The sequence below is a fragment of the Heteronotia binoei genome, chromosome 21 (assembly GCF_032191835.1).
Source record: "Heteronotia binoei isolate CCM8104 ecotype False Entrance Well chromosome 21, APGP_CSIRO_Hbin_v1, whole genome shotgun sequence".
Classification (NCBI taxonomy): Eukaryota; Metazoa; Chordata; class Lepidosauria; order Squamata; family Gekkonidae; genus Heteronotia; species Heteronotia binoei.
In genome coordinates this window covers 11,815,726-11,837,690 of record NC_083243.1, presented here as the reverse complement: position 1 = coordinate 11,837,690, position 21,965 = coordinate 11,815,726, and the positions used below count along the sequence as shown (strand labels likewise).

The following is a 21,965-nucleotide window of genomic DNA, read 5'->3' as shown; positions in this document are numbered from 1 at the left end:
ATTCGATGCAGTCATTACAATTCAATTTGAAAGTGTGCGATGATTTGGTCATTATCCAAACAGGAAACTGCTAAAAAAATATACCTTACAGTCCAGGGGTGTCAAACTCATTTGTTATGAGGGCCAGATCAGACATAAATGAGACCTTGTCGGACCGGGCTGTGTTGGGCCAGGCCATGCGTGTACCTATTTCAGATTAGGTAGCAGAAATAAACTTTTTAAAGGACACAGACAAACACAACTAAAGATTTAAAAACTTAAAATAAAGCATGCTTAAAACATTAGCACTTATTGGTTTTAAAGGTGCCAGTTTGGTGTAGTGGTTAAGTGTGCGGACTCTTATCTGGGAGAACCAGGTTTGATTCCCCACTCCTCCACTTGCACCTGCTAGCATGGCCTTGGGTCAGCCACAGCTCTGGCAGAGGTTGTCCTTGAAAGGGCAGCTGATGTGAGAGCCCTCTCCAGCCCCACCCACCTCACAGAGTGTCTGTTGTGGGGGGAGAAGACATAGGAGATTGTAAGCCGCTCTGAGTCTCTGATTCAGGGAGAAGGGCGGGATATAAATCTGCAATTCTTCTTCTTCTTCTTCTTCTTCTTTATACTTCTCCCAGGGGATCCAGGGAACTGGGCAAAGGAAGCTCTGGCTCTTTCCCTCCCTCCCCAGGGAACCAGGAGGGGGAGGAGCCTCAGCCAATGGAGAAAACAGAGGTTTTGCTCTGTCGCTCCTGCGCGACTGAGCAAACCTTGCAAAGCAAACTGAGATGCAGAAGGAAGCAAGAGGGAGAAGGAAGCAGACAAGAGCCAGTTGCTCGGACTGCAAGAAGATCCAATCAGTCAGCCCTAAGGGAAATCAACCCAGACTGTTTCCTGCAAGGTCAGATGCTGAACCTGAAGCTCAAATACTCTGGCCACCCAATGAGAAGGGAGCACTCCCTGGAGAAGAATCTTGAGAGTCCCTTGGACTGCAAGAAGATCCAATCAGTCAGTCTGAAGGGAAATCAACCCAGACTGTTCCCTGGAAGGTCAGATGCTGAAGCTGAAGCTCAAATACTCTGGCCACCCAATGAGAAGGGAGCACTCCCTGGAGAAGATCCTGATGCTGGGAAAGACGGAAGGCAAAAGAAGAAGGGGACGGCAAAAGAGGAGATGGCTGGACAGCGTTACTGATGTAACTAACACGTATTTGAACAGATTTCGGAGGATTGTGGAAGACAGGAGGGCCTGGCGTGACTTGGTCCATGGGGTCGCAAAGAATCGAACTCGACTGTGCGACTGATAGGAACCCCCCGGGGGCCTAATTCAGCCCCCAGGTTGCATGTCTGACACCCCTGTCTTACACTATCAGTCACAGCTGACCTTACACAAAAGTTACTTGCAACTGTTCCCCAGAGAGTACTGAGATCAGGCTCTCAAAATCTGCTTGCTATCCCCGGGCCAAAGGAGGCCCGTCTGAAATCCACCAGGGACAGGGCCTTTTCGGTAACGGCTCCTTGCTGGTGGAACCAGCTGCCGGAAGAGGTGAGGGCCCTGCGGGACCTTGGCCAGTTCCGCAGGGCCTGTAAGACAGCCCTCTTCCGGCTGGCCTATAACTAACTGGCGTTGGGAACTTTATAGAAGGTTGTAGTGTAGTATTCTGACAGATCGCTGTTTTATTTGTTTTATTATTTTACTGTTTTAATTGTTGTAAATTGATGTATTTTTAAAACCAAAATCCATGTTAGATCTTATGTTGTTAGCCGCCCTGAGCCGCTTTGGTGGGAAGGGCGGGATATAAACCGAAATAAACTGAAACTGTTTTCAGGTGAGCAGAAATGCCGATCCAACACACCGATGTCTTCCCTTGATGCCACAGTTACTGAGGAAGCTCCAAGTACAGAAAGGTCCACACATCACTAGACGTTGCATTATCACATTATTTCACCGATTCAACATCTGGATTTCCCAGTAGGGAAATCCAAGAGCTGAATCGCTGCTATAGCGCAATATCAAACGGCATGTCGGTTCCGCCAAACTGTGCCGCAGTCGTAACAATGTGCCAAACTCCAATGTCCTTTATGTCTGATTCCCCAGAAACAAGATCCTTTCTTTCGTTTGCAAGCGTGCAGCCTTTTGCGCTAGCATGAACAGCCTGGAGCTAGGTGGATAAAATTGTCTGGCTCGGTGACGATAGCTCCTTATGCTGGTATGAATTAAACCATAGAGCCTGCATTTACTTACAGCAATATATCAGTCGTACTGGATCCGTTTTCTGATTTCGCCTGGACCGAGAAAAGAAGAAAGAAACCTTACGTTTATGTTGTGTACATTTAAAGCAAAGGCCCGTGTAACACGTTTATCTCCGCTTACTGCCGAGGTTATCCCGCAAAGGTTGTTCCAAAATAATTGCCGATGTCAACATGAAAAACCAGATTAAATGCAAGCGGTTTTGGGGGCTACCATGCTGCAAAGCAAGGGGAGGTACTGTTCCACGATGCTTTCTTTATCACCTGACAACCTCATGCCCGCATTCCAACCACACAGTTGTAGTCCTTGAGCAAGAATCTGCAATAGACACAAATCCACAGGTCCAGAAGAAGGCGATGAAGATGGTGAGGGGTCTGGAGACCAAGTCCTATGAGGAAAGGTGAAAGGAGCTGGGGATGTTTAGCCTGGAGAGGAGGCGGCTGAGAGGTGATAGGATCACCATCTTCAAGAACTTGAAGGGCTGTCACATAGAGGAGGGTGTGGAGTTGTTTTCTGTGGCCCCAGAAGGTAGGACCAGAACCTATGAATAAAGGTTGAAGGAGCTGGGCATGTTTAGCCTAGAGAGGAGGCAGCTGAGAGGTGATAGGATCACCATCTTCAAGTACTTGAAGGGCTGTCCTATAGAGGATGGTGTGGAATTGTTTTCTGTGGCCCCAGAAGGCAGGACCAGAACCTATGAAGAAAGGTTGAAGGAGTTGGTGATGTTTAGCCTGGAGTGGAGGCAGCTGAGAGGTGATAGGATCACCATCTTCAAGTCCTTGAAGGGCTGTCCTATAGAGGATGGTGTGGAATTGTTTTCTGTGGCTTCAGAAGGTAGGACCAGAACCAACAGGTTGAAATTAAATCAGAAGAGTTCCCGGCTCAACATCAGGAAGAACTTCCTGACCGTTACAGCGGTCCCTCAGTGAAACAGGCTTCCTCGGGAGGTGGTGGGCTCTCCTTCCTCGGAGAGGTGTAGAGACCAAGTCCTATGAAGAAAGGTGGAAGGAGCTGGACATGTTTAGCCTGGAGAGGAGGTGGCTGAGAGGTGATAGGATCACCATCTTCAAGTACTTGAAGGGCTGTCCTAGAGAGGATGGGGTGGAATTGTTTTCTGTGACCCCAGAAGGTAGGACCAGAACCAATGGGTTGGAATTAAATCAGAAGAGTTCCCGGCTCAACATCAGGAAGAACCTCCTGACCGTTAGAGTGGTCCCTCAGTGGAAGAGGCTTCCTCGGGAGGTGGTGGGCTCTCCTTCCTCGGAGGGGTGTAGAGACCAAGTCCTATGAAGAAAGGTGGAAGGAGCTGGACATGTTTAGCCTGGAGAGAAGGTGGCTGAGAGGTGATAGGATCACCATCTTCAAGTACTTGAAGGGTTGTCCTAGAGAGGATGGGGTGGAATTGTTTTCTGTGACCCCAGAGGGTAGGACCAGAACCAATGGGTTGGAATTAAATCAGAAGAGTTCCCGGCTCAACATCAGGAAGAACCTCCTGACCGTTAGAGTGGTCCCTCAGTGGAAGAGGCTTCCTCGGGAGGTGGTGGGCTCTCCTTCCTCGGAGGGGTGTAGAGACCAAGTCCTATGAAGAAAGGTGGAAGGAGCTGGGCATGTTTAGCCTGAAGAGGAGGCGGCTGAGAGGTGATAGGATCACCATCTTCAAGTACTTGAAGGGCTGTCCTAAAGAGGATGGGGTGGAATTGTTTTCTGTGATCCCAGAAGGTAAGACCAGAATCAATGGGCTGGAATTAAATCAGAAGAGTTCCCGGCTCAACATCAGGAAGAACCTCCTGACCGTTAGAGCGGTCCCTCAGTGGAAGAGGCTTCCTCGGGAGGTGGTGGGCTCTCCTTCCTTGGGGGTTTTTAAACAGAGGCTAGAGGGCCATCTGACAGCAATGAAGATCCTGTGAATTTAGGGGGAGGTGTTTGTGAGTTTAGAGCAGTTCCTCAGTGGAACAGGCTTCCTCCTCGGGAGGTGGTGGGCTCTCCTTCCTTTAAGGTTTTTAAACAAAGGCTGAATGGCCCTCTGACAGCAATGAAGATCCTGTGAATTTAGGGGGAGGTGTTTGTGAGTTTCCTGCATTGTGCAGGGGGCTGGACTAGATGACCCTGGAGGTCCCTTCCAACTCTATTACTTATTTTTATTTATTTTAGTAGATTTACAGTCTGCCCTTCCCTGTAATAGGCTCAGGGCAGATCACAAGCACAATAAAACACTAAAACAGTAGAAATCCAACAATGAAACCATAAAGCAATCAACAAACAATCAAAATAAGCAGCATGGATGGTACAGAGCATTTTATAGATTAAGATATAGATATCATGAGTGTCACAGATGCCATAGCTGTAGGCCCAATATCTAACAGTCCAAATAGTTGGTCAGGTTCTATGATTCTGTGATTCTAACCTACGAGTTTTATGCATGCTAGCAAAACCAAAAGAATGGGTCAAAACCTCAAAATTCGTTCCACTTAACTGTTGATATTTTTCTCCAAGAGGGTTATTTTGGTGCACAATGTTTTCTTCGTGCCAGAGAAAACTGCTACCGAGAGCAAAAAAAGAGACCCATAGGACCTAACGTTATAACTCAACGACTACCACATTTACAGAAAGCAACTGCACTCGCATTCATCCATGAAACCATTTTTAATTGGTCTCGTGGTAACACTGGAACAGCTCGGGTGCACAAAGGTGAATTAAAGCATTTCACGGCGTATAAAAGTTAGCGTCACATGTCCACCCGGATTATTCGAAACTTCTCCCACTCGGAGACAAGCTGCACGTACTCCAAGATGACCAAGCGCCATCAAATCTCCCTATCAGAACATCTTTGAGACGAAGACGGTGATACCCAGGCCAACTGCTAGAACAGTAACTGCTTCGGTTTGGCAGCGGCCACTTATCTGACTTTCGATTTTGGGTTATTACTAATACCCAAATATCATCTGATGTCAGAGATCATATGTTGAAACGATAGCTGGTATTAGTGATATCAACCGGGGGGGGTGGAATTCTAGCAGGAGCTCCTTTGCATATTAGGCCACACACCCCTGATGTAGCCAATCCTCCAACAGTTTACAAAAAAGAGCCTCGTAAGCTCCTAGAGGATTGGCTACGTCAGGGGTGTGTGGCCTAATATGCAAAGGAGGTCCTGCTAGAATTCCTTACAGGGCTCTCAGTACAGGGCCTACTGGAAGCTCCAGGAGGATTGGCTGCATCAGTGGGGTGTGGCCTAATATGCAAAGGAGGTCCTGCTAGAATTCCTTACAGGGCTCTCAGTACAGGGCCTACTGGAAGCTCCAGGGGGATTGGCTACATCAGGAAGGTGTGGCCTGATAGGCAAAGGAGGTCCTGCTAGAATTCCTTCAGGGCTCTCAGTACAGGGCCTACTGGAAGCTCCAGGGGGATTGGCTACATTAGGAGGGTGTGGCCTGATAGGCAAAGGAGGTCCTGCTAGAATTCCTGACAGGGCTCTTCGTACAGGGCCTACTGGAAGCTCCAGGAGGATTGGCTACATCAGGGGGGTGCGGCCTAATATGCAAAGGAGTTCCTGCTAGAATTCCTTACAGGGCTCTCAGCACAGGGCCTACTGGAAGCTCCAGGAGGATTGGCTATGGCAGGGATGTGTGGCCTAATATGCAAAGGAGCTCCTGCTGGAATCCCACCCCCTGATATCAACCATTTGAGGAAGACGTGTTGGCTCAGTGGTGGAACATCTGCTTGGCACATAGACAGTCCCAAGTTGAATCCCTGGCAGTTCCCTGTAAAAAAGATCAAGTAGTAGGTGATAAAGACTATACCGCTGTGTGCAGTTTATTGTAAAAAGGTAAAGGGTAGTCCCCTGTGCAAGCACCGAGTCATTATCGACCCATGGGGTGATGCAGCATCACAATATTTTCTCGGCAGACTTTTTGTTACTGGGTGGTTTGCCTTTGCCTTCTTATCTACACTTTCCCCCCAGCAAGCTGGGTACTCATTTTACTGATCTCGGAAGGATGGAAGGCTGAGTCAACCTTGATCCGACTCCCTGAACCCAGCTTTTGCCAGGATCCAACTCAAGTTATGAGCAAAGCTTGGATTGCAGTATTACAGTTTACCACTCTTAATTTGTCAAGTAAATCTTTATGTCACGCTTCAGTTCTTTCTGGTAGTTCCAGACTTCTAAAATCCTAATATACAGGTTACTGAATGTCCCGCCCTGAGCTTGCTTTGCAGAGAGGGTGGGATATAAATCGAATAAATTAAATTAGACTGTACCGACTCACCATGCGTAATCCGCCTTGAGTCGCTTTGAGAAAGCCAAACTATATATAACCAGGGTGGAATTCTAGCAGGAGCTCCTTTGCATATTAGGCCACACACCCCTGAGGTAGCCAATCCTCCAAGAGCTTACAAAAAAGAGCCTTGCCAGCTCCAGAAGGATTGGCTACATCAGGGGTGTGTGGCCTAATATGCAAAGGAGCTCCTGCTAGAATTCCACCCCTGTATATAACATAAATAAAAATAAAGACCTCTGCCTGAGAGCCGCTGCCAGTCTGAGTAGATAACATTGATCTTATTGGGCGATGGGTCTGATTCCACATAAGGCAGCTTCACGTGTTCAGAGAGGGGGACTCATTTGCTATGGTTGTCCCCATTCACCTTGGCAGAGAGGAATAACTCTGAGCAAACGAGAGGGCGGATGCTCAGGGTTAGCCCCTATGTAACTTAGGGTTGCCAGCAATGTTCCCTCTAAGCCGTGCGTATGAACGGCCACTCGTTAACATAGGAAGCCCCGTTCAGAAGCAATCCGGAGCCGTGCAGCGTCTTGCCCTGTACATTGCCTATTTTAAGATTACAGCAGTTATCTTCCGCTCAGGATGTGAACTGCTCTGCTCAGCAGAGAAAAAATCAAGGGAACGTTGGTTGGTTGCCAGGTCCCCCCAAGCCACCGGAAATGGATTGGGAGAGTAGGGTTGCCAGATCCGTACAGTGTCGCACAGTCCACCCTGCAAAGCGGCCATTTTCTCCAGGGGAACTGATCTTTGTTGTCTGGAGACGAGCTGTAATTCTGGGGGGTTCCTCAGGTCCCCTCTGGAGGCTGGCATCCACATCTTTGTCGTCGGTAGCAGGGCATTTGAGCACCCCCCCAGGGTTCCCGATCAAAGCGGAGACTGGGCTATACCCAGCTGATTACTCTGTCCTCTGTCTTATCCAAACAACTCCTTCTCTAAGCAGCATGAAGGTGGATTAAATGACTTACCCAGCTACCAGGTGACTATAGCTATCCTAAGGAACAAGCGCAAGGACTATTAAAACTCGCTATCACCAAACACAAACTGGTAATTATTGTACACCTCTTCTGCTTCTAGGACGTCCAACTGCTGTGTCTCAAAGATTCACTGCCGAACCAAAGAAAAAGAAAATTCGTTCTTAAGAAGAGAGAGCCCTGTTTACCAGATTGAACGTTCCATATTCTTCCCTAAGAAGGTGGGTCATAAATCCTTTCAGAGTCGTCTGGTCTCCCCAGGTCCAGCGGGCTTTGTTGAGGTAGGAAGAGGCAGGCAAGTAGAGATAAGGGAGGCAGCCAGCCAAGAAGCAGAGAGTCAACTTCAGCACGCGGCCCGGAGTCAATTCCTACACCGCAAGACACGCCATGTTGCACAAGAATAATTATTCGGTTGACTCGTGCTACAGCTTCCAAGATCAGACAACGAGCCTACCCATCCCCAAACATTTAGTGACAGGTGGAGCCTGTCCCTGCAAAAACAAAACTAAAAAAAAAACCCACAATGTTTAAAACAGCATGCATTTTTGTGGATTATGCGTGGGGTTGGGGGAGAGGACATCGTTCTGATCTCTTCTGCCAGCTCCGGGTTGGGAAAACCTGGAGATTTTGGGGGGGTGGAGCCTGAGGAGAGTGGGGTTCAGGGCATACGCCATTGAGTCAAAATTCCGAAGCAGACATTTTCTCCAGGGGAACTGATCCAAGGAGAATTCCGGTTGGCTTTCAACCGACGTTGAGCCTTGTATCGTAGGGAAACTGCAGAAATACTGCCGCCATTGAAATTATATAACATCAAAGAGACCAGCACCAAAATTATTCTGTTTTAATTATTGAAAGCGCAATTTTATAATATGCATGGATTTAAATTGTTGGTTGTGGTTTTATACCGTGAGCTGCCCCGAGTCTGCTTCAGCGGGGAGGGCGGGATATAAATCGAATCAAATAAATAAATCTCCGAGATCAGTTATAATAGCCAGGAGACTTCCAGCCATCATTTGGAGGTTGGCAACCCTATATGTTGCATAGCAGGTAGCCACGTTAAGTGAAGCGAATAATATTAGAGGTTCCCGAGGATCACATTTGTGGCATCTCCTTTGCAATTTAAATTGTACCATGACATTCCTGGACGGCTCAAACGCTGCCAGGCTGCGATAAACCACTTTGGGGTGATTAAGAATTGGCTGGTTTCCCCAACCGTGCCCCCTCCCATTTAAAAAAAGGAAATCTATTTATATATGCATTTAAAATAAAATAAAAAAAGATTTTAAACACGGTTTCCACCAGTAGCTCTTCTCGTTTGTTTTTTTTAACCTTCCTCTTGACTGCTTTGGAGAGCATCAGGATGAACCCAGGTGGAAGGATTTTCAACAGCAGCAGGATACGCACTCGGGTGCATTTCCAACTGCACAAAATAATACGAGCCAAGATGCCTGGGAGCTCTTCTGATCCCTCCACTTGTCTACCACCATCTCTTGAACCGGCCGCAGCAACTGAGGGACTGTAGAATGGAGCATGAACATTTCTGACTTATCCTTATTTATCTAATTATTCAGGATGGTGGAAAGCAAGGATAACTGTGAAGAGCTCCCAGGGGATCTCTACAAATTAGGTGAGTGGGTGACATTGTGAAAAATGAAGTTCAGTGTAAGGGGAAGCACAGTGGAACAAAAAAAATCCAACATCAAATGAGAAGGGAAGGGAAGGGAAGGGAAGGGAAGGGAAGGGAAGGGAAGGGAAGGGAAGGGAAGGGAAGGGAAGGGAAGGGAAGGGAAGGGAAGGGAAGGGAAGGAAAGGAAAGGAAAGGAAAGGAAAGGAAAGGAAAGGAAAGGAAAGGAAAGGAAAGGAAAGGAAAGGAAAGGAAAGGAAAGGAAAGGAAAGGAAAGGAAAGGAAAGGAAAGGAAAGGAAAGGAAAGGAAAGGAAAGGAAAGGAAAGGAAAGGAAAGAGGGGAGGGGAGGGAGGAGAGGAAAGAAGAGAAGGGAAGGGAAGGAAGGAGGGAAGGGAAGGGAGGAGGGGAAGGGAGAGGAGGGAAGGGAAGGAAGGAGAGGAGAGGAGGGAAGGGAGGAGAGGGGAGGAGAGGAGAAGAGGGAAGGAAATGGATTTATACCCTGCCCCCCGCTAGCCAAAGGAGTTTCAGAGTTGCTTACAAATCTCCTTTCCCTTCCCCTCCCCACAACAGACACCCTGTGAAGTAGGTGGGGCTGAGAGAGCTCTGACAAAAAAACTGCTCTTGAGAAAAACCGCCTTGAGAAAACTTGTGGCTGACCCAAGGTCACATGAGTAGATGTATGTGGCGGAGTGGGGAATCAAATCCAGTTCTCCCAGATAAGAGTCTGCGCAAGTTGAGACGAAGTTTAAAAAACCGAGATGAGCTACTGGTGGAAACTTCGACAAATAACGGGGGAAAGATCTTGGGGTCGTAGTGGATAGCTCAAAGAAAGCGGCAACCCAGTAAATCTCAGCAGTGAAAAAGTTAACCTCTATGTTAGCGATTATTAAGAAGTGGACTAAAAATAAAATGGCTGATATTATAATGCCCCATATAAACCTATGGCGTGGCCTCATTTGGAATACTGTGTACAGTTCTGGTCACCATATTCTCAGAAAAGGACACTGTGGAACTGGAAAAAGTACAGAGGAAGGTAACTAAAATGATGATAAGGAGGTTGAAAAACGGGGGCTTTTCAGTTTAGAAAAGAGACAACTAAGGGATGACGTAATAACAAGGTAAAGGTGCAAGCACGCGCCTCCACCCCTCCCTACCACACCTCCTCCTCCCTCCCTTCCCCACCCCAGGTGTATTTCAAAGCCCGGAAGGGCGATGGAGCCACGTTGCCGGGCAATATAAAGCTCCCCCCCCCCCGCCGATCACCTGATCGCCGGGTAAAACTGTTCCCTCCTCCCCAAGGCAGCGCCCTTTCAGGACGTAGCTCTTTCACTGCTGCCAGCCTGCCGTGGCACTCAAAGATGGTGAGCGCTGTGCTGTTTTACCTGCCGATCAGGTGATTGGCAGGGGGGGGGCCTTTAGATCGCCCAGGAGCATGGCTCCACCGCCCTTCCGGGCGTTGAAATACACCTCGGGTGGGGAAGGGAGGGAGGAGGAGGTTGAGGAGATGGCAAACTAGGCGTTTGCCTAGGGGGTAGGGGGGAAGGCTGAATTCGGTGCCCCTGCCCTTCCGGCACCCTAGGCAACCGCCCTGGTCATACTAATCCTTTTCAAGAGTGGACCCTGGACTTCTCATTTCATTTCATTTTATTCGATTTATATTCCGCCCTCCCCACCGAGGCGGCTCAGGGCGGCTCACAGCATAAAATTCTAACAATAAGATTAATGAATATTAAAATACATTAAATAGTTTACAGCAGTTAAAACAAGAAAACGATCTATCAATGTGCTATCCTACAACCTTCCTTTGGGGGTTTTCAGGTTCTCGTCTTTCCAAACTGCCTGAGTAAAGGATCACGCCATCACAAGCTCCCAGAAGCCCTCCTCCCCAATCTGGGTAACTAGTCCCACCCTTTCCACCTGCCGAATTGTCCCCATCCTGTGCCAAGGTGGGGGTGGGCCACACCCACCTCTGGGCTCTCTTTCGTACACCTGCTGCCTTTCCCGACCTACAGATATACTCACCCCTTCCCTGAACAAGCGAGAGAAAACCCACAGTACTACGCAGAGCACATAAAGCACAATGGTGTGCTGGTTGCACAAACTCAGACCACAGCAAAAGGCTCCAACCTTACAGATCTGCAAAAGGGAGGAAGGGCATATTTAACAGAGGTCCTTTGAATCAGCTCTGCTTTAGAAAAAAACACTGTCTTGTCCCATCACCCCTGTGAGGTAGGGTGTGCCAGTTTGGTGCTATGCTACCAGTTTGGTGTGGTGGTTAAAGTGCACAGACTCTTGATCTGGGAGAACCGAGTTTGATTCCCCACTCCTCCACTCGCAGCTGCTGGAATGGCCTCGGGCCAGCCATTGCTCTCACAGAGCTGTTCTCTCAAGAGCAGTTCTCTCAGAGCTCTCTCAGCCCCACCCACCTCACAGGGCGTCTATTGTGGGGGAGGAAGGGAAAGGCGATTGTGAGCCGCTCTGAGATTCAAAGTGAAGGATGGGGTATGAATCCAATATCATCATCATCTTCGTCATCATCACCGCAAGCTTGAGGACTGAAGCTGTTGACCAGACCAAGTCCTTTCATCTCCCTGCCTTGCTAGAAGCTTCTGAAATGGCTTTGATTAGCAGGAGGAAGTGCATGGTTCCATCAGAAGAAGATATTGGATTTATATCCTGCCCTATACTCTGAATCTCAAAGCGGCCTACAATCTCTTTACCTCCCCACCCCCACAACAGACATCCTGGGAGGTAGGTGGGACTGAGAGGGCTTCTACAGCAGATAGAAGACAACGACATTGGATTTATATCTCGCCCTCCACTCCGAATCTCAGAGCGGTCAAAATCTCCTTTATCTTCCTCCGCCACAACAGACACCCTGTGAGGTGGGTGGGGCACAGAGGACTCTCACAGCAGCTGCCCTTTCAAGGACAACCTCTGCGAGAACTATGGCTGACCCAAGGCCATTCCAGCAGGTGCAAGTGGAGGTGTGGGGAATCAAACTCGGTTCTCCCAGATAAGAGTCCGCTCACTTCACCACTACACCCAACTGGCTCTCATACCCTTTCAAGGACAACCCCTGCCAGAGCTCTGGCTGACCCAAGGCCATTCCAGCAGGTACAAGTGGAGGAGTGGGGAATCAAACTAGAGATTTGGGGGGGGGATCTGAAGTGCTGTCAAATCACAGCCAATTTATGGAGACCCCGTTGGGTCTTCAAGTCCAGAGACGTTCCAAGACGTCCCCCTTGTAGCAACCCTGGACTTCCTTGGTGGTCTCCCATCCAAGTATTGACCAGGTCCGACCCTGCTTGGTTCCCAAGATCTGATGAGATCTGGCTACCCTGGGCCATCCAGGTCAAGGCAAGAGAGGTTCAGAGGTGGCTCGCCCCTGCCTGCCTCTGCATAGCAACCCTGGACTTCCTTGGTGGTCTCCCACCCAAGTACTAACCAGGGCTGACCCTACTTAGCTTCTGGGATTTGCTGAGATCCAGCTAGCCTGGGCCAATCCAGGGCAGGGTATAAGAAGAACGAAAACTGCACCGGAAGATCCTGCGCATGCGCACCTTCCCATCCCGCCCCCTGCCCGCCCCCCCAGCTCATGTCCCAGTTTTGCTTTTATAAATCAGAGGGTGCACGTTTCTCACTTGGTGTAGATTTTGCATGAGCTCCGCTGTCACGATGCCTAGCTTCACTTCGGGCGTAGGGGAATCACAGAATCTCAATTCAAGCGGACAAAAAGCTACACAGAAAGATCCCGTTGAAATACACCGATGTAAGAACGTAAGAGAGGCCATGCTGGATCAGACCAATGGCCCATCCAGGCCTTGAATTCAGCAGGAGCTCACAGGAGCGCAGCTCCTGAACCTTTCTGACAGCCCCCCTCTTCCCCACCTACCTTGTCCATTGAATGGGAGGTGCAGCTGCATAACTATCCCCGGATTAGGAGACCGGGCAGCCAGCCAGCCACCAGCTTTGCCACACCCCCAGCAGCCCTCATGAACCCCTGGGGAAGCCCGCACTACCCTTTGTCCACTTCTTATGTGATTTTGGGTTGTGGGTAGCTTGCTGGCCTTTTGACTGTGGGGGGCAGTCTCAGGTGAGCAAGGCCTGCTTGGGCTGGCTGGATCTCTAGCCAGCCCAAGCAGGACTCTCTTACCCAGAGCTCTCCTTTCTTGTGCCAGGTTGCTTTTGGCTGGTGGGGGTGGCAGCATATGCTAATGAGTTATGCTAATGAGCTCCACCACCTATTTTTCTACGAAAAAACCCCTGGGCCCATCCAGTCCAACACTCTGTCACACAGTGGCCAAAAATCCCAGCTGCCGTCAGGAGGTCCACCAGTGGAGCCAGGACACTAGAAGCCCTCCCACTGTTGCCCCCTCCCAAAGCACCAAGAACATAAGAGAAGCCATGTTGGATCAGGCCAATGGCCCATCCAATCCAACACTCTGTGTCACACAGTGGCCAAAAAAAACCCAGGTGCCACCAGGAGGTCCATCAGTGGAGCCAGGACACTAGAAGTCTTCCCACTGTGCCCCCGCCCCAAGCACCTAGAATACAGAGCATCACTTGCCCCAAACATAAGAACATAAGAGAAGCCATGTTGGATCAGGCCAGTGGCCCATCCAGTCCAACACCCTGTGTCACACATAAGAACATAAGAGAAGCCATGTTGGATCAGGCCAATGGCCCATCCAGTCCAACTCTCTGTGTCACATAAGAACATTAAGAGAAGCCATGTTGGATCAGGCCAATGGCCCATCCAGTCCAACACTCTGTGTCACATAAGAACATAAGAGAAGCCATGTTGGATCAGGCCAGTGGCCCATCCAGTCCAACACTTTGTGTCACATAAGAACATAAGAGAAGCCATATTGGATCAGGCCAATGGCCCATCCAGTCCAACACTCTGTGTCACACATAAGAACATAAGAGAAGCCGTGTTGGATCAGGCCAATGGCCCATCCAGTCCAACTCTCTGTGTCACACAGTGGCCCAAAACCCAGGTGCCATTAGGAGGTCCACCAGTGGGACCAGGACACTAGAAGCCCTTCCACTGTGCCCCCCCAACCACCAAGAATACAGAGCATCACTGCCCCAGACAGAGAGTTCCGACAATATGCTGCGGCTAATAGCCACTGATGGGACTTCTGTTCCAGATGTTTATACCATCTAGGGCTTTTTTGTGAGCACCAATCTGGCATACCAGCACCTCCTTCTGGCTGGCCTTTTCCCAAAGAGGCCAGTCGACATGGTAGCGGGCGAGACTGCAGGGAAGAAGGCAGGGCAATGTGACATCTTCTGCTGCGCCCAGTGATGACATCGTCACCAGGAGCAGCGGAGTATATTGGCTGCCCTGTCACCTTCCTACGCAGGCCTCCACTGTGAGCACTGGGACCCTCGTGTACGTGTGTGTGTTTGTAACAAACAAACCCCCCCCCCAAAAAAAAACCTGTGATGTTTTTCAATCCTGAGCAGGTTACCTTTGATCTCTCCTCTGGGGAAGCCGCCTCCTCGAAGCGCACGGAGAGCGCCAACAGCAGCCCCACAAACAGATTGTTCAAGCTGAAAACCTCCGCCGCGATGGACCACTGCCATGTGAGGCGAGCGAATGCAAACATCCCCGCGGCAAAGATGCCTGCAGCCTGTACGCCGGAAAGCCTGCAAACGCAGATAACAAGAATGTATCTCCTTTGCCAACTGCCATCACCGGAAGAGGGGGAGGGGGGACCCGCAAAACGTCATGCCCTTCCCCGTTCCCATCTTTGCCCGCCCCAAAATGCAAAAAAAACCAAAAAAAACCCCACGCAGTCAGAAAAATACACACAGTTCCTTGCCTTCACCATCGCAAGATATGCTTCATAGAATTTTATTTATTAATTCATTCTTTCGTGGGCTTATATTCCGCCCTATCCCTTAGACGGGCTTCAAGGCGGATCGCAACATACAAACTAACAATAAAAAAGCCTACAGATCAAAATGAAAGCACCGCATTAAAATTAAACGGCAAAGGCAATAAATAAAACGCACCACCGGCGGACAGGGCGCAGCATATCAAGTAACCAGTTTTAGGCCCACATTAAACGATGGCATTAGCACTAGGATAGCACAATGTCGCCACAAGGGCACCACAAGGGAGGCCAAATGATGGACTAATGGGACGCCCGCTGCTTCAACCATAGGCCCAGCGGAACAGCTCCGTCTTGCAGGCCCTACGAAACGGCTGTAATTCTGGTAGGGCCCAGATCTTTTAGAATAGTGTATCAGAATAACGTTTTTTGTATTGACATGCTCAAATAAGGAATATTGGCTGTTTATCTCTACATATACTAAACCCATCTTCTGCTACATTTTAATGCATTCTTTTTTTTTTTCTAATGACCAACGAGAATGATGTTTATAATGTATGTTACAGGTTAAAAAGTAAATTAGCTGAACAGGAACACCTCTGGGAAAGACATGTCCTCAGTTTAACCCAGACTTGCAAGCAACAGAGCAATTAACAGCCAGCGTTTACTGCCATACGACACTCTCACCATCATTCCCCCATTCTGCCACGTTACTGTTTTATTGGTTTCCCACGCAAATGCTATCCAGACCAAATGTTCTTTCAAATTTGTCAATTTCACTGCTTTGCCACTGGATTCAAACTTTGCACCACTCTGGATTTGTAACCGCTGCACACCAGCGATATGTAGCTCTGCTCACGGGACCCCATTCCATTGTCTGATGAAGATCGCATGCATACGAAAGCTTACATTCTGAATAAAACTTCGTTGGTCTTAAAGGTGCTTCCGGACTCCTACTTTGCTTACACAGAGGGAATGTATCTTGGTAGGGTTTCAGACAAGCTAGGAATCATTTAAGACAGCTCTGGAGTAAATTTTATGAATTAGCAATTAGAAAAGGCATAAAAAACTACCCCAGAACTTAGTGATATCTTGGTTACTAAAGTCTCGGAGTAAGGAAGGCAGAACCTCGGCTCTCCAGAAAATCCACGGCAACTGTGGTTTGAAAAAAGAACATCACTTTGGAGAGAAACAGGGCATTTCTGAAGGCCTGTCCGGAAACAATACTTGCGTGCAGGCGTGGAAATCAAAATGCAATTTTTTTTGAGTCTGAACAAACCAAGTGGAACCAGAGAGGGTGGAATTGTTATTATCTGCAGGTAAGACACATCATGAATGAACATCTGCAGACTTTTACCAGGTACGAGGAGAACCTGGTGAAGCCATCTAAATATTAAGAGGAAACGCTCTTATTCCGCAACGTCATTCTGGATCTTCAATAATTATTATAGTTTTAAAAACGCTCGGTATTTATTTGCTTTGATTTTGTTTTTATTGCAAATTTTCAGTGACTCTGAAGATTGCATGTCTATTGAAAGACAAAATCACCTCTCCTGTTTGCTATTGTACTGGAACCTCTAGCACAAGGGGGTCAAACATGCGGCCCAGAGGCCGAATCAGGCCCCCGGAGGACTAACTGGCTGTCATCTGCTTCCTTCTCCCTCTCTCTTGCTTCCTTCTGTATAACAGATAGCTTTGCAAGGCTTGCTCAATTCACACAGGAACTACAGAGCAAAACCTCTATTTTCTCCATTGGCTGAGGATCCACCCTCGGGGAGGAAGGGGGGAAGGCAGAGCTTGTTTTTCCAGGCTTTCTCAATCACACAGCAGAGCTACTGAACCAAGTCTCTCTCCCTTCTATTGGCTGAGGCTCCCCCCCATTCCCTAGGGAAGGAAGGAAAGATCCACAGCTTCCTTTGCCCAGTTCTCTGGATCCCATGGGAGAAATACAAAGAAAGCACATTTAAGACAAATGAGTGCTAACGTTTTAAACATGTTTTAAGGGTTTTTTTTAAAAAAATTGTGTCCTTTATAAAGTTTATATCTCTGCTACTTAATCTTAAATAGGGACACACATGACCTGGCCTAACATGGCCCAGCCCAACAAGGCCCGGCCTAATCCAACATGGCTTGGCCCAACAAGGTCTCATTTATGTTAGATCAGGCCCTCATAACAAATGAGTTCGACACCCCGGCTCCAGCAGCTGAAATCCATCACAGTACTAAAGTTCATGGAATTAAGGTGGGTAGGAGCCCAAGAATTTAAAACTATGTATGTTCGCAGAGGACATGCTTTTCTATCTAACAGGACCAAGAACTCCTCTTTCCAGTTTGCAAGACAATCTCTCAAATCCCAGCTCTGCTTCAGATCTGAAAAAACTCTCTATATAAACAAAACACAAGATTTAACCCAGGAAAAGTTCAGGTGACATTTCGGCCTGCTCACGCACAATGCGTGCAAAATATTACGGCATCATGTACTCCCTCGGCCAGCCTCCTCACAACAGCCTTGTCAGTAGGGCTTTTTTTGTGTAGCAGGAACTCCTTTGCATATTAGGCCACACCCCCTCAATGTAGCCAATCCTCCTGGAGCTTACAGTAGGCCCTGTAATTCAGAAGAGCCTTGTAAGCTCTTGGACGATTGGCTACAGCAGGAGTGTGTGGCCTAATATGCAAAGGAGTTCCTGCTACAAAAAAAGCCCTGCTTGTAAGGTAGGTACAGTACTATTACCCTAAAATGTGGGGAGGGGGGAGTTGAGGAAGAGGGTACTGCACCTAACCTAAGGGCCCAGAAACGGAGGGTTTTTATTGGGATTACAAATGGAAAAATTTCCAAAAGAAGATAGAACTTTGATCTGGTACTTGCTTTCAGCGGCCTAGGACACTGTATGCGCAGTTATGGAAGCAAGAAAAAATACCAGAAAAATGGGATTAGATTGTCAAAGTTATAACATGGAGTGAGATGGACGAACTAACAAGAATCTTAAGAGACTATGATTTGGAAGTGTATGAAAAGGAGTGGAAAAAGTTTAGATGTTATCTAGAAGAATGGAATATAAAAGTATATTGGACAATTTTTTGATAATGATAATACTAGAAAAAAGTAGAATATGAATATAGGTTCTTATGGTTTAAGGGTACCTTTAAATGTTAGTATTTTAAGTATATAACTTCGGCGGGAGTCAAGTAACGGCGGGGAGGGGGGACTAGAAAATAGCATATGGGATAGATAAAAAGAAGGTATTAATGGATACGGTTACCATATGCTATCAATAAAATTGTGTTTACAGAAACGGAGGGTTCTTAAACTGCAATGTTACATTTGAACCCAGTTATATTGAATTGCGATGTTACATTTGAACCCAGGATCTCCCAGCTCATGAGCGGCAATCTCACAGAGCAGTTCTAAACAGAGCCGCTCCAGTTTCAGTGGGTTTAGACTGGAGAAGCACGGCGTAAGACTGCAGTCGGTTACTCTCGCTCACTGGTTATTCAAGCTCACACCAGCAACGGCGATACACAAAAAGCGCCATTCCTCCTCCTTCGCTTTATACACAGTAGATCTCACAGACGGCCGTGACAGAGCGTGCAGAAGGCTGGGAACGAATTATGGGTTCACGCACTGCTAGAGAATTTTTTAGTTCCTGTCGGAAAAACTTAACTGGTTTTGGTGCCGTACTCCCGTCCTGATATATTTGGGGCAGGGACTCAATATAAGGTTAGTTTAGCGAAGGGGAAGGACTCGCATAACCCTTGGCAAAAAAAACCCCAAACAAACCCCACACAGAAGCAGTGTTCCCTCTAAGCTGAGTTAGCGTGAGTTAGCTCACAGATTTTTAGCCTCCAGCTCACACCTTTTTGCCTTCGCTCAGGAAGGATGACCCCAGAGCACAATAATGTATATGGTAGCTCATAACTTTAATGCCAGGAGCTCACAATTTTTGCTCACAAGGCTCTGCAGCTTAGAGGGAACCTCGCACAGACGGTAGGAAGGAGACCTGCCTGCAGATTTATAGCTACCCATCCGAGCCTAATTCAGAACACGTTTGCAAAAGCAGCCAGTGACAAGTAAAAATCCCCGGATGACAGAAATCAGTTCCTCTGGGGAAAATGGGATGCTTTGGAGAGTTGACCCTTCAGCACTGTACCCCCACTAAGGTCCTTGTCCTCTCTAGGCTCCATCCCCAAATTTCCAGGAGTTTCCTGAGCTAGATTTGGCAACCCAACCCCCACCCATGAATGGTGGCTGCGGGAGATCTGGCAACTCTTATATCCAGGCAACTAGGAAATGAACCAGTTGTAAATCTGAAGAAAAAAAACACAACTGGTTTGTTTCACTCTTTTCCTTTCAGGCCAAAGGGCTAACACGGGCCTTTTCTGAGAAAGTAGGTTTATACAAAAATAAACTTGGGAGCTGTTATCGCTGCAGACTTGTTAGGAAGGGAATTGAAAACAAATCAGCCAGTATCATAATGCCCCTGTATAAATCGATGGTGCGGTCTCATTTGGAGTACTGTGTGCAGTTCTGGTCGCCGCACCTCAAAAAGGATATTATAGCGTTGGAGAAAGTGCAGAAAAGGGCAACTAGAATGATTAAAGGGCCGGAACACTTTCCCTATGAAGAAAGGTTGAAACGCTTGGGACTCTTTAGCTTGGAGAAACGTCGACTGCGGGGTGACATGATAGAGGTTTACAAGATAATGCATGGGATGGAGAAAGTAGAGAAAGAAGTACTTTTCTCCCTTTCTCACAAGACAAGAACTCGTGGACATTCGATGAAATTGCTGAGCAGACAGGTTAAAATGGATAAAAGGAAGTACTTCTTCACCCAAAGGGTGATTAACATGTGGAATTCACTGCCACAAGAGGTGGTGGCGGCCACAAGCATAGCCACCTTCAAGAGGGGTTTAGATAAAAATATGGAGCAGAGGTCCATCAGTGGCTATTAGCCACAGTGTGTATATATATATATAAATTTTTGGCCACTGTGTGATACAGAGTGTTGGACTGGATGGGCCACTGGCCTGATCCAACATGGCTTCTCTTATGTTCTTAATTACGATTCAGAGTCGTATTTATTAATCGCTGTTACTAGAATGGGTGTGTGTCACTGGCAGGTGTCGTTGAAGAAGAAGGGATTGGATTTACATCCCACCCTCCACTCCGAATCTCAGAGTCTCAGAGCCGCTCACCATCTCCTTTATCTTCCTGCCCCACAGCAGATATCCTGAGAGGTGGGTGGGGCTGAGAGAGCTCTCCCAGAAGATGCCCTTTCAAGGACAACTCTGTGAGAGCTATGGCTGACCCAAGGCCATTCCAGCAGCTGCAAGTAGAGGAGTGGAGAATCAAATCCGGTTCTCCCAGATAAAGAGTCTGCGCACTTAACTGCTGCACCAAACCAGAAGCCCAAATGGAAGAAGGACAGTATAAGAGGATCTCCTACCACCAACTCTAATGGCCTCCTATCCTTGCAGAAAAGGGGGGGGGGGCTAGAATGGAACACACACACCCTCGCCTCCCTGTCCCAAATTCAATACACATGGATTGTGTGCCAGTCTTGTATTCCTAGGAAATATTCCTGCCAGTAGATCAAGATGTGCAGATGCCAGCTACCACTCAGCAGGCATTGAAAGTTTGAGACACAGAAAAGAATCACACCCGGGAGGTGGGCAGAAATCCAGTCACTGCTTACCGATCCGGGGAGGGGTAGCAGATCCAGGATGACATGCAGCCATAGCAGCTGGCCACGCTAAACTACAACCATCAGATAAAAGTTCCCACAACTTAAAATAACAAAAAGGAAGGTACAGTACAAATTAATTTGCCTTTTACCAAGCCCGACCATGCTCTACTATAGTTCAGCATTATCTATTCTGATGGGCAGTGGTTTTCCTGTGTCCATTTTGTGGCTGGCCCACCTCCTGTGGCTGGCTCCACCCTCTCTGGCAGCCATTTTGTGACTGACCCCGCCTCCTGTGGCAGCCATTTTTCTGATCCCACTGTTTCTGAATTCAAAACATGTTCACAGGTTCAAAAAGTTTGGGGACCTCTGTCTGACGCACTAACTATCGTATCACCCTCGCTCTCAATGTATGAAGCTTATGCGTCACACAAGTTCATATAGCCCAGTGCTACCCACGATGATTAGCAAGGGATTGCTAAGGCAAAAAAAAAAAAAAAGGCTTTTCAGACCCCAGTATCCAAGATGCTGGCATTGTTGGGGATTAAGTGCAGAAACCTGTGCCAACAGGTGCCTGTATTCTGACCCACCATCCTTATTCATTATGTCTGTAATCCAGCGCATACGCTTTGGTTTTAATTCTACCTCTATTGACTCGACTGCTAATTTTATTATTTAATCCTCAGCCTGTTGTTTTCTCTCTTCTTTTTTTTTTAAATTCTCTACTCTGCTTCCATGATTGAAGATGCTGTTTCATTACCTGCTGCTGTTTTAATAAGACACTGCTAATTCACCTTTTATGCTAGTTTTTTCCCCCCGCCATTTCATTGGCACATTTAAAAGATACATCAGCATGCGTTTGAAAATGGCTGTGAGCCACCTCGGGTGGTTTTTAATGGAGAGAGTGGATTATAAATATATTGTAAATAAATAAATCCTGTAAGGGAGGTCAGCATTTTACTCCCATGTGCACATGAAGAGCCAAGAATGCTCAATACTATCCTGGAGAACAAGAGAGAGATGCTCTTCTGAAAGTCCTTTACTCTCTTGAGGAAAAATTATTATTCAGAAGTCTGTCCCATCCACATTTCCTCAAATGGATAACCCAAACATTCCTCCTGTTAAACACCACTTCTGCCTGAAATGCTGAAGTGCTACTATTAAAGATGAACCCAACATTTGGTCGTTGGCTGTGCCTCACGTGGCAGCCATTTTGTGGAAGCCTGTGCCTGCTTCAGTGGCCATTTTGTGGCTGCACCCACCACATCCCATGTCAGAATTCTAAAGGTGCCTGCAGACTCAAAAAAGGTTGAGGACCCTTACTATACTGTATTTAATTTGCTGAA

At 47.7% G+C, this 21,965-nt stretch overlaps 1 protein-coding gene across 1 annotated transcript in view; it reads right to left on the bottom strand.

Annotated features, from left to right (window-relative positions):
• TMEM260 (transmembrane protein 260) overlaps positions 1 to 21,965 on the bottom strand; it is a 95,748-nt gene that overhangs the window by 32,834 nt on the left and 40,949 nt on the right. The window contains exons 4-7 of the mRNA XM_060261836.1: positions 14,574 to 14,751; positions 11,116 to 11,229; positions 7,657 to 7,836; positions 2,218 to 2,258 (exon numbers count right to left, since the gene is read on the bottom strand). Coding sequence (XP_060117819.1) covers positions 2,218 to 2,258; positions 7,657 to 7,836; positions 11,116 to 11,229; positions 14,574 to 14,751 — 513 coding nt within the window. The remainder of the gene's footprint in view (positions 1 to 2,217; positions 2,259 to 7,656; positions 7,837 to 11,115; positions 11,230 to 14,573; positions 14,752 to 21,965) is intronic.